At 44.2% G+C, this 12,085-nt stretch overlaps 1 protein-coding gene across 1 annotated transcript in view; it reads left to right on the top strand.

Moving 5' to 3' along the window:
- BRWD3 (bromodomain and WD repeat-containing protein) overlaps positions 1-12,071 on the top strand; it is a 72,395-nt gene extending 60,324 nt beyond the window's left edge. The window contains exons 30-32 of the mRNA XM_084592275.1: positions 1,104-1,228; positions 6,282-6,397; positions 10,616-12,071. Of these exons, the coding sequence (XP_084448401.1) occupies positions 1,104-1,228; positions 6,282-6,397; positions 10,616-11,394 (1,020 nt within the window). The 3' untranslated portion in view covers positions 11,395-12,071. The remainder of the gene's footprint in view (positions 1-1,103; positions 1,229-6,281; positions 6,398-10,615) is intronic.
- Positions 12,072-12,085: the final 14 nt, after the last annotated feature.

Raw genomic sequence — 12,085 nt, 5'->3', positions numbered from 1 at the left:
CCTTTTTTTTTTGTTGTTATGCCGAGCTTTCTGCAGATTTGGTATAACAATGATGCATATAAACATTTCTGGTGTCAAAACTACTTGAGCAACATTAGTGAAACTTTGTATTTGATTGCTCTGCCCCAAAAACTAAGAAATTTCACCTTTCATCCCCACCTTCCCTTAAGGAGGGCTTCTATTGGGTGGTACGCTCTGTGAACATGGCAAAACACGGAGACGCTGTGTGCCGTTAGAACTGATGCTTGGGCGAGTTGGTATGCCATTTTCTGAAAGCGCGACTGTGTGCCGTCCACAGGAGCACTGGTAGCGGTGGCTTGCTCTATGTGCTACTGCGCGCCCAGCTTTGGCAGTGTATGCTTACAGGCCCAACGAGCACTCAAGCATTTTAGAGAAGCATAATGGGACTAAACTGGAACACCATAAAACGTTCGTCATGCAGAAATGTTGTGGAGAAAGCAAAGCCTTCGGATCCCCAAGCGATTTGATGAGCTTGAGATCAGGAATGAAAACTCTTTCCTCCTCTCACTCCACAGCTAATGTTTAGACATGGTGTTGTACACTCATGGCAAACCTGCAAGTTTCTTAAAACCTCAAAAGAAAAAAAAAAAAGAGCTCTCGACTTTTAAGGCCAAATTTCATCATGTCTGCTTCATCATGCCGTAATTTGCTGCTGCCATCTACTGTCACAAAGTCGACGGATGGTGTCGTGATAACAGCAAACATCTTTTGAATCGAGCAATAGCAAACACTGGTAGTATGATTACATTGGTGGTGGACAAGCGGACGACCAAGTGTGCTGGCAAGCAGACGTATGATGTAAGCTTGCAAAAAGATGTCGGAACTTCTAGTCTACTATTACAGAGACAAGACGAGAGGCAGACATTTAGTGCTTATGTGTTGCCTGTGTTTTCCCATGTTGTCATCCATTTGCACTCTTGCAGGGTTACAGCTGATTGCTTGGTGTACAGCGATTTGAATGAGGACCTTGGAAAGGAAATTGGGTCTTTCATCATCGCTGCTGTTTTAAGGCCAATTATCATGTGTGCAGCTTCTGAATGTAAAGGTGCTAATTTTTATAATCTCTGAACTTAATTTTTCAGATCTACTCCATGACGATACGAATGTCTGCCTTTTTTGAAGAGCGTATGCGTCCGATCACAAGCGATTGGAGGTCAGCCGTCAAGTACGAGACCAAAGTGAGGAACAACCAGTATGTCAGCAGCCGGTAAGTCCAGCAGGAGAAACGGTTAAACTACTGCTCGCTTGTCACACCTTGTTCTTTTGACGGCTGTACTCCAGAGAGACAAGAGACATGTAAACTTTCTTAAGAGCTCAGTTGGTTGAGCACTGTGCACAATGTGCGGAGTTCAGTGATTCGAATCTCACTGGTAGCATGTGACTTTTTACTTTCTGCGAAATATACTGAGATATAAAATTGTTACACTACCAATTTCCCATCCATCAACCACAATTGAACAAAAAAATTCTCTCATTCTTACCTTCGTTTCAGTGACTATTGGCTTCCTTTTGAGTAGACAAGGGCTGGAGAATGACAGGCTCATTAAGACATACAAATAATGTCTTAATGAGCCTGTCATTCTCCAGCCCTTGTCTACTCAAATTTTATAATGTTATAGCACAGAAGCCTCATTGGGAGGAGAAAAAAATGTTCGGCCATCAAAATTTGTTCATTGACTGGAGATGAGGTGATGTCATCAGACCAGAAGTGACATTTATGCGTTCGTGTCACTACCTCTAGACACTGTTGGGGGAGAATCTAACCGCCGCCTGAACGACCTGACGAAGTACAGCCGAACCCAGATATATCGAATTTCGGTTATATCGAACTCGCGGAATATCCCCTTGAAAATCCCATGTAAAAGTATAGGAAAGCCGCGTCATATATCGAACTCAATTTCACCGGCCGTTCGATATATCGAACTCCGCACCACGCACTGGAAAGTGTGCCTTTCCCAAAGACGATCGCATCACCCTCGGCCGTTTGCCGAGTGACGTTTTCAAGCCGCACGCAGAAGTAATGAGAGGGGACAGTTCGGCTAGGGCAGCGGGCAGCGCCGCGCCCATTCCCTAAAGGCGCGCGCATTTGTGGTTATAGTTTCCCGCGCGCCAGCACGTGACGTTTGCAAGCCATGTGCGTGAATGAACCAGAGAGAACCGGTGGGAACGAGTGGGGAAAGACGCGATAGAGCGAAGCACAAGGGTGTGCCCATTCTTTTGCTGAGCTATCTCTCTCCTCTCTTTCCCGGCCTTCGTACACAGTAGCACACGCTACGCATGCGCCAAGCCAGCTCAGCCCGTTTTCAGACAGAACGTCGGACGCTTTCCCCAGCGTGTGTTGCGAACCCTCTGCGCGCAGCGGCTGACGTGGCTATGGCGCCTGCAGAAGTTAACAAGCGGCAAATCTATCTTTTTTTTTTCTTTTTTTTTTCTTTTTTTTTTTTTTTTCGAGAGTCGTCTATCTTTATCGTTGTGCTGTACGCGCGGCGTAGCGTAAGATATGGCGTTACAAAGTGGGTTTTCTTTTTTTCTTTCTTTTTTTGCGGGAGTCGTTTATTCTTGCATGTATGAACTAACGAAAGCATGCGGTCAGCTGCGATCATGACACCGGCTTCTAGCATTTTTTGCTTCAAACAGCATTTGCAGCTACTGTATCACGCTTTCCAATATTTTGTGGCGGTGGACTACGCCCGCCTCAAGCGCGGCCGGCGTGATAAATCGAACCAGGCTTGTGCAATCAAGCCGTCAGGAGCAGTCTGCCAAGTTCGCTCTGGGACATTATCGCTGCCCAGCATCTTGGCACGCTGCCAAGAAATGAGCTGTGGCTGAGACAACAGAAACGGAGTGGGTCATGCAAGCGATAACGCTGGCGATTTCTGCAGCGGTGACACAGAAACCTTGTTTCCAGCTGCCTGGCTCCAACGGCAGAGGGACGCAGTTCCAACAAGTTGGAAATTTTTTGCTCTGTCGCTGCGGCTCGTCGCTGAGATCGCTTAATCGCTTGCATGTGAGCGAGCTAGCCTTAACGCTTCTTCTTCTTCTTCTTCTTTTTTTCTTTAACCAAATTCTCGAGTGCAAAAGTGAAGGGTGGGTTCATTATGCGGGTGAGTTGATTACGCGACAAATGCGGTGTCGTTTTTTCGCATTGTAAGTGCTGTCCCAAGCCGATTTCTGTATATTGAATTATCGATATATCGAACTATTTCGCGATCCCCTTCGAGTTCGTTATATCCGGGTTCCACTGTATGTGCAGACAAGCACATATCAGTCCACTAAGACAATTATGGGAACACGACGCAAAACTTGATGTTAAGGCATTAACATCAAATAGTTTTGCATTGCTGACACAATGTAATTAGAAGCCTTTGTGAATATTTGTTAGAGTTGTTAGAGGAAACAACTAATTCAGTTGATCCCAGATGTATCGAACTCAAAGGGGGCCACAAAGTAGTTTGATATACAGTCGAATCTCGATACATCGAATCGCATGGGACCGCCTAAAGTTGTTCGTTTTCGTTATTTTGAAATGTCGGTAGTGTTCAGCGAAGTTTGACAATCTTGTCGCGGTCTTTCAAAGTGAATGTGGCGGTCGATGGGGCAATGCTAAGCTCTCTGCAGAGGCCGATTTGCTGTTTCCCTGCACCAATTTCTTGCAATATGGCTACTCTTTCCTACAGCGGAAACTGCTTTAGCTCCTTCTTGGCTCCATCGCTGGCTACATTCATCGTCGGATCTCGCACAAACTTCATAGCAAGATCATCCGCAACAAAAATTCCTGCCTCATTCGTTAATGGCACGAACGACCGATCGATGAGCAACACGCAGCACAGAGAGAAAAAAATGCAGGTAGCTAGGCCTGCTGGCTACTGCATATAAAAGCGCAGCGTGTGGCGACGCTAGGTGTTGGCACAAGATATGGTGATGATAGCTATAGCACGGCCTGCACATACAAATGTTGGTTTCTGTTTCGCACAAGAGCTGCAGCGCTGTTAATTATAGGCGAATTCGTAACACTGATGTTTCTTGATTATAGAAGAAAATATAATGTACGTTATTCTGAAATATATGCGCTATATTGAAATTCGTAGTTGTGGAATAGTTTTACATTGAAAACTTTGGGAATCAGTTGGGGGATTTTCAAATAGTTCATTCATTTGAAAATTTCGTTAATGTGGTGTTCATAGTAACGAAATTAGAGTGTATTGATATTTCAGTATATATGTAACATGCCTACTGATGTTGCTAGCATGGGTGCACCATTCTGGTACTGTGCTTTGCAAGGGTACAGCTGATCTCCATTTTGCCTTCAGCAGCGAAGCAGGCCACTGGAGAGCTGCGGTAAAAAAAAAGAGAGAGGCTTGTTTGAAGGCTACTTCAAAGCAGACTCGACGTTCACCTTGCCGCATAGTTTCACACCATTACTACAGCCAACAGCTTCCAAGGGCTGTCGACAAGCACAAACAACACTGCTATACTTTCGCATGAGCTTTTCAAAAGGATATTTTGAGAATTCTATGTATGCAATAATTCTGTATATCCAAGATTGACAAGTAAGCATGAAAGACCATCATCAGACAAAAGGCCTATGCAAATGGCATTTGAAATTTTGTAATAGTATTTGGTAAAACTAGTAGAGTATTCAATTAGTTTTCACATGTTTATTCTTCGATATGTACAGTGCAGTCCACTTATAACGATATTGAGAAAACCTGAAAACCCTATCGTTATAACCGATTATCGTTATATCTGGACTGACTAAAAAAAAAAATGAAAAAAAAAAAAAAATATTTTCCCATGCATGTAGGCTTGCCTACTTCGACGAGTAATTCGGGTTGGACAATGCTAATCATCGTGAAGAGCACTTAACACTTTATTACAGTATACATAAATAGCCGTAAAATAACTTACGTATACTTAAAGAAGTCTGAAATCCGCGCTCTCTTGAGCATCGTAGCGTGTACACTTGCGGCAGCCCTTTTTGCGTGCACCAAACCGATTAGCGACTGGATGAACTGAAAGACATCCCCAGCCTTTGATGATCATTAAAATCGTAGAGTGCGAATGTCCATATTTTTTCACGAGGCTTCCAACCTTGAAACCCTACCAAAAATCCCGATGAATCTGCCGTTTCATCTCGAGGGTTATCGCACCGTCCGTCAATGTGGTCGCCGCAATCTTCCATGGACGCAGAATTGGCGATGGTAATGACGATACGGCCGCAGCAGCACCCTTTGCGCGGCTGCGATTGTGATAATGATAGTGCTCATTTCCTTCCGTTTTCGCCGCATATATTGAGTGTTTGCGTCATTGTCTTCTTAATATTTTATCTTTTACTAAATATTCAATCAAATTTTCGTGGTAAACACCTACCGGGCGGCAATAAAGCTATCGTATCCGATGTACCGCCGATAATCGATCGTTATATCTGGTTTATTTTTACATAGGGGCAATGGGAAAAATGATAAATCTCAAGAATTTGATCGTTATAAGCGATATATCACTATATCTGGTATCATTATAAGTGGACTGCACTGCATTTGTCTTGAGAAGATTACTTTAGAAAAAACAATTTTGTTTCTGTACCGATCAGAATGCACACCCTTCACTAACTTTTCATACAGATTCCAAAAATTTAGTTTTATATCAAGTTGATTAGTTCTCAAGATAAATATAATTAAACCCAGTCATTGATAGGAACAACGTAAAAAAAATGCACGCCATAAATGGTCACAAAATTGCACAAGATTCTACAATGAAATGAAAAAAATGGGGAGGGGGGTTTGGAAACAGTACACATGGAAGCTCTACCCAACAACCAACTCTGGATACTACATATATGTTTTCCCTGCAGGCAGCCAAATTGTAACTCGGTGCTTTGAAGAGTGTGTAAACAGTATGTAAACAACGAATGAAAGCCAGCATTTTACATTATCGACAACGTTGTTTTAAGATTTTTGACATGTCTCAAAGACTCTTTAAGGCGACAGGAATGAAGCAGGAGCTGAGTGTGTTTTGTAACATGCCTACCTACCTGCGAGTTCTCGTGAGAAAACCAACATAATCAATATTACATGATGTCTTGTCAGATTGGCAAGAATAGGAGAAAAATATAACAGCACAAACACGGGCCCTTTAATGTGACTTGTGCTAAGAGCTGCGCTTCACTGAAAGTTGATGAAGCATGCATGGATGAAATTCCGCGCCGCTTGCTTTTTGATGATGCATAAGAAGACATTGTGTTTTTTGCAACAATACTTCAGGCGGAAGCCGGCTGCGGTGCTCGATTTCTCCAGCGACTCTCAGCCGTCATCCTCGCGAGCAAGCGGCCAGTCATCATCGCAGGCAGGCACTTCATCATCTACCTCAAGGGCCGCCGGTAAGCAGCGTTATGCCTGGCTGCTCTTCGCATTCTAGTCTGTGAATCTATCTACTGCCACTGCTAAGGTGCATCCTTATCACATAAACATCGCTTTCAACATCATTGTCGAACACAAGTTCAAAAGTTTATACCTTGCCGTTTGAAAAAGAAGAGGCAAGAAAATATCTCTACTTCGGACACTGACAGCTATGTCCATTTAGTGGAAAACATATCAAGGAAGAAAAAAACTATATGTATTAAATTGTGCTGCCAACTGTGAAATGTCAGAAACAGCCATTCTCTGCTTATTGCTGGCTGCAGAAGTCAATGGGTTAAGGGCCACTGTCCAGGGTATGACGTTTTAAGCACAGGAGCTCAGTGCTTCTATCGTGTGCCGGAGATAGTCTGTGCAAAATGCAACATTGACACACGCGCCGCAATGCAACAAAAATACAAACCAAAGCTCTCTCATGCTCTCCTTCGGGAAGCCAGCTTCCCCGTTCCCTGCGCTGGCCCGTCGAGCCGCAGCTATGACTATTTGTTGAAAGCGACGTCCATTGGTCCGTCTCGCTGCCTGAGGGTGAAGGATGGGTGTCTACCGTTCGCTGCGCGCTTTTCCCTCTCCAATCCAGCGGCGCGCGCTCCCTCGCCTGGGCTTTTTTTTTTTTTTTTTTTTTTTTTTTTTTTTTTTTTTTTTTTTTTTTTTTTTCCTTTTTTCCGCGCACATGGAGTGCCTTGTCCCACCTCCCGCCAAACGTGATGAAGGAAGGGGAATTTGTCTTGCGGAGGCTAGACGACTAAGCAGGAGAGTGAAAAACCTTTGCTAGGGAACGGAAGGAGAGAAACACGACAGAATCGGGTGATTGCGGTGGCTGTAACTGCGTTATTAGTTAATCTTTTCAAAAACATTTTGCGGCCTTGTGTTCTGTTGAAGTCGTCTCACAGTCAGCAGGGAAGAAAATATTTTCGGCCGGAGGGTGGACAGTGCGCCTTTAAGTGCTAAATGCAAGCTAACGTTTTGTGGTCCACACTGGTTGCAGTGCAAGAGTGGGAAGAATAGTGATGTAAAAATGTTTGCAACGTTTCAACAGAATGAGTTAAATAAGGGAAACAAAGCTAGCAGCAGAAAATGAGAATGCACATTGATATAGATGGATCAGAGGACAGGTGCTACATGTAAGTTTGAACATTCAAATTTTGATCATCCGAATTTTTTTGTTAATTTGAACCACACTCTTTGGCTGGCTTTCATGGAGTCCTGTATATAAAAAAAGGCCCATTAACTTAAACGTGCCTGTTCCGCCATGAATAATTCGGTGTGCCCCGCCATGTCTGGACAGCCTGACGCTCGGCATATGGCCAAACAGATGCCACTAGGATTGGGCTGCACGGCCTCTAAAGTGGGGAGGGAAGATAAAACCAGCCAAAACCATAGCAGAATGGTCAAAGCCAAACTGGCCAGCAAGTGCCGAAAAGCAAGGTTTGGTGGCCGTGGCAGGGCGGCTGCCTGCTCTGTTTAGTGTAATCAACTGAAGGCTCATTTATTCCGCCCTCTTTAATTCGAAAATATAGATAAGACCTACTGTCAGCACAGTCCCAGCCAATGCCTATGTAAGGCCATGGCATCGGACGGGCGCTGCAAGGCTTACACTGGTTAGGCCAGGACCAGGTACGAGTGGAAGCAGCCATCAGAGTAAGAATCCTCAAACGTCAACTCGTGCCTGAACTGCATGTTGCAGAGTAGACTGTGTGCGCCTCTCACATGTGCACCACAGAAAACGTGATGAAACACAAATGGCCAGTCTCTTATTTCTGTTTCGCTTCTCTGAGCTTCGCGCTGTTAATATGAGCCTTCGGTGATGGTGGTTATCTGCCATGCTTCAGCCAGCTAAGCAATCACAGATGCACAGCGCATCGAATGATCATGGCAGTTTCTTGCATTGTCATCCTCGAAATTCTTCCGCTACAACGAAATAAGTGCTGTTAGCGTACTTTGCCTCACTGTGACACAGGCTGCTTGTGAGGCCTTTACCATTCTTGAGCAGCTCTGCTTTGGCACTGTCGACAGTGTGCACACAGTACAACATTGATGAGAATGCGAAAAATAGTTACTGGCGCGCTCTTCCCGCCTAAAAAGCGGGTGACCCTTGCCCTATTTTTCACCGAATAGATTCGCCACAGTGAAAGTTCTTGTCAGTTTTCTCTAGACCACACGAAAATTCGAACTCTCTAAATTTTTTTTTTCCCGTCTTGTGAAGTTTAAATTATCAATCTTTTACTGTATTATCAGCTTAATTTTAATGCGAGGTTCACCTACCTGAAATAACTACAGTCGAACCTCATTATGACGAATGTGGGTATATAGTAAATTATCAGACAAAATGAAGTGACAGCAAAGTTCAGTTGGTTCATGCTTTATTTCTTTGGGAGCTTTATCTGCATAACACAAAAAAAAATCGATTTAGACGTTTGATTGGTTATAACGAAGCAGTTTTTTGCATTCACATGACAAAAAAGCGTAAATAAGCCAAAAAGACCATGGAACGCAATATTTTGAATTGTTCATCGCAGAAGTGTACTTAAATCACCTGCATTTTCGCACGTTGTACCGGGGCCAGCGACGATGACTAGCACCAACTGCTGACAGTCGTGACAGGCACAAAATCGATGGCCGTGCTGCCATCACTTAAGCCAACCCATACACGTGGACTGCACTTCGCTAGAACGTTGACTTCTCATACTCGCTTAAAACAAAGGCCAGGACGTTTGGGACAACTCAGAATGGGCACAGAAAAAGAATGCTGCTGCCAACCACAGTGTATCATCTTAGCATGACAATCTTGAATGCGAAGCAGAAGATAGAAGATAGAAGATAGAGGACGTCCACTCCCAAGGTGCCATGAACAACAATCAGAGAGGTGTCTAAGCCTTGTCACTGCGAACTGTCTTTTCCGAATGCTGCGCTTGAGTGCTTCACTGCTGCCAATGAAAACTTACTTGGTTGTGGTGCCGTGGCGCTCAAACAGCACAGAGGCTGCCAGCGTGCCAAAATGGCACCATTATATGAATCAGTCTGTTTGTGCGCGAGAGCAGCATCCCTACTTATGGGTTTGTTTTTGCTTTCCAACACAGAACAAAAGGCAAGATTTCATGTTTATGCCAAGCTTTTATTAAAAAAATTATTTGTGGGATTGAATCCCAGCCTTGGCGGCTGCTAGGCGCTCGTGTGATGTGCAATGTCAGTTCAGGAACCCTAGGTGGTCGAAATTTCCGGAGCCCTCCACTACGGCACCTCACAGCCTGAGTCGCTTTGGAGCGTTAAATAACCTCCCCCCTCCCCCCAAGCTTATTAGCATACTAGTTTGCTGGAATTTGTTTAGGTACAAAGGCGAATATCAGATATAGTGAAGGGCTCTTCATGCCTGGTCTGACTGCATTGTAATGAGGTTCCGTTACGTTTGCCGACACATTTTTTTTTTTTTTTTTCTTTCCTTCTTTTTTGACCATTTCAGGGGCCCTTGAATGTCCTTAAAATTTGATGCATTTAAATTCCTTGACAGAATTTGTGGGGCACCGATGATCCGCCTTTGGCACCCCTGCATCATTTACTTCTGCATGCATAACACATTTGTGCGCTGCTTGACGTATTTGGTTTTAATTTAAATAGATATCAATGGCTGTTCTTAAAATTCAGTTTTCGAGGTTTTTTTACTGTGTTGGCTTGTTGGCATTTATTCGACAGCAAAAGCCATATTTGGGGCCAAGTTTAGGGTTAGAAATGCATATCCCCCCCCCCCCCCCTCCCCTCTTCCCTTTCCATAACTCTATCTAACCTCACTCAATTCATACTTGTTATTTAGTGCTGAGTTTAGGTTTGAAAATGTATTTTCCCCATATCTGAATTCATATTTGTTATGCTGATGATGATACTGAGAGTATTGTGGACATCGTGATTGCTGGTGGAAGTGAGGGACGATATGGTCAGGCCTCAGATAATCGCATGCAAAAAAGTACTTAACTTCATGCCTTTTATGAAGACGCCCTTTACTGCCGATAACTTTATGCCATCTTTTTGGTTTTCTCTTGGTTATGAAAATTGAAATTGAGGTTATGAAGTGAAAGCATGCTGTTTTTCATTACAACAGGGCAGTTAATTGGCATAAGCCAGCATCAATTTCTCTTTGTTGTTCACTTTTAGTAACACTCGTGTTCATACTGCAACACTTTTGTTCTCAGGTGATCGAATAGTGAATGGCAAGAAGGCCTCCATGCCTATCGTGGTGAAGGTCCAGAGCAGCGAGGGCAGCTCCTCAAGTGAGACAGTGTCCAAGGTCAGCCGGAAGAGAACTGCCAGCCGCTTCATTTTTTCCTCGGAAGATGAGAACAGTCCCGAGGAGGAGCTTGAGGAAGAACAAGCAACTAGTGCTGAAAGCTCTGAAAATGAAGAAAATGAAGAACACAATGATGACGGGGAGGAAAATGAGGATGATAACTATGAAGACGACTCTCCTCCAGGACGACGGCGACGATCAACACGAAGAGCCGCTCGCACTAACGTGATTGGCAGCGATGACAACAGTAGCTCATCCTGTTCTAGCAGGGAGAGCAGTTTATCCCAGAATGCTCCAGCACCGAAAAAGAAACGAGGCAACAGCAGTGGGGAGTCTGAAATGACTACTGGCAGCTCGGAAAAGTCAACGTCTACCTGCTTGACAGATCACGACTATGAAATGCCGCGCCGCTCATCGCGCAAGCCTCGAAAAACTACGAGTTTCTCGCCCGAGGCCTCTGTCAGATCTGCGGGGACTGCCCGTGGTGAGATGCGTGTGCAAACGAGAAATCGTGGTCGGCAAAAAGTTCGCTACCGGGAAGAAGAGGATTCTGATTGGACAGATGACTCCGATGACGATGAAGATGGCCTGGACTCAAGGGCACGCGAGGTGCTTTCTGTAAGCAGTCGAGGCAGGTTACGGAAACTGTCAAAGCATGCAGCACGAGCTATGGTGGCCCAGTGAAAAAGTGGCTCTGCGTTTGTATGCTATTGACTCGTCAGTGTTTGTGCAACATTCTGGAGAGCTTTAAATAGCATCATCGTCGTATCTCTCTTCCACAGCCTGACAGGGTTGCAACTTGTAAATTGCATCCTTCATCGCACCATTGTTTCCTTTATTTATTGAAAGTCATTAGATTTTCGAATGTCGCTGAGGGACTGCATGTTTTTTACTAGCAGCACCTTTTCTTGATTGTGGCTCAGAAATCCATGAAAAACATTCCAGTTTTTCAGCATGCATGCTAGTTTAAATTCACCCCATCTGAATGCTTGTGTGAGAGTGCAGTGTTGCGAGTGCTCGTTAGCCCGTGTAATGCATTTGTCATAGTTATTGTAGATAGTGGTGAAAATGGTTGTACAGAAAACGAAAACTGTGTAAAAATTGCTTATCCCTTGCAAATGTGAAGGTGAAAACTTTTGTTCACCGGTGAATGGCAAAATGTGTTAGCACTGTCATGAATTCTGTACTTACATTTGTTTCCGTCTGCAGTTTTCCCGAAGCTGGTTGAAATGTCTGAATGGTGTAAGGAATTGATTGGAGAGTGGCACAGTCAGCAGCCAGTGTTTGCCTAACTGCTCACTGCCAACATGCAAATCTGAAATGTTGTTTGGTGATGAGATTACAGGCTTCCCTGGAGCTTTCCTTTGTCTTGCAT

Source organism: Amblyomma maculatum, chromosome 1 (genome assembly GCF_055883805.1).
Source record: "Amblyomma maculatum isolate TAMU_Amacu chromosome 1, ASM5588380v1, whole genome shotgun sequence".
Classification (NCBI taxonomy): domain Eukaryota; kingdom Metazoa; phylum Arthropoda; class Arachnida; order Ixodida; family Ixodidae; genus Amblyomma; species Amblyomma maculatum.
The sequence above is the reverse complement of the archived record's forward strand: the minus strand, read 5'-3'. Positions and strand labels throughout refer to the sequence as shown.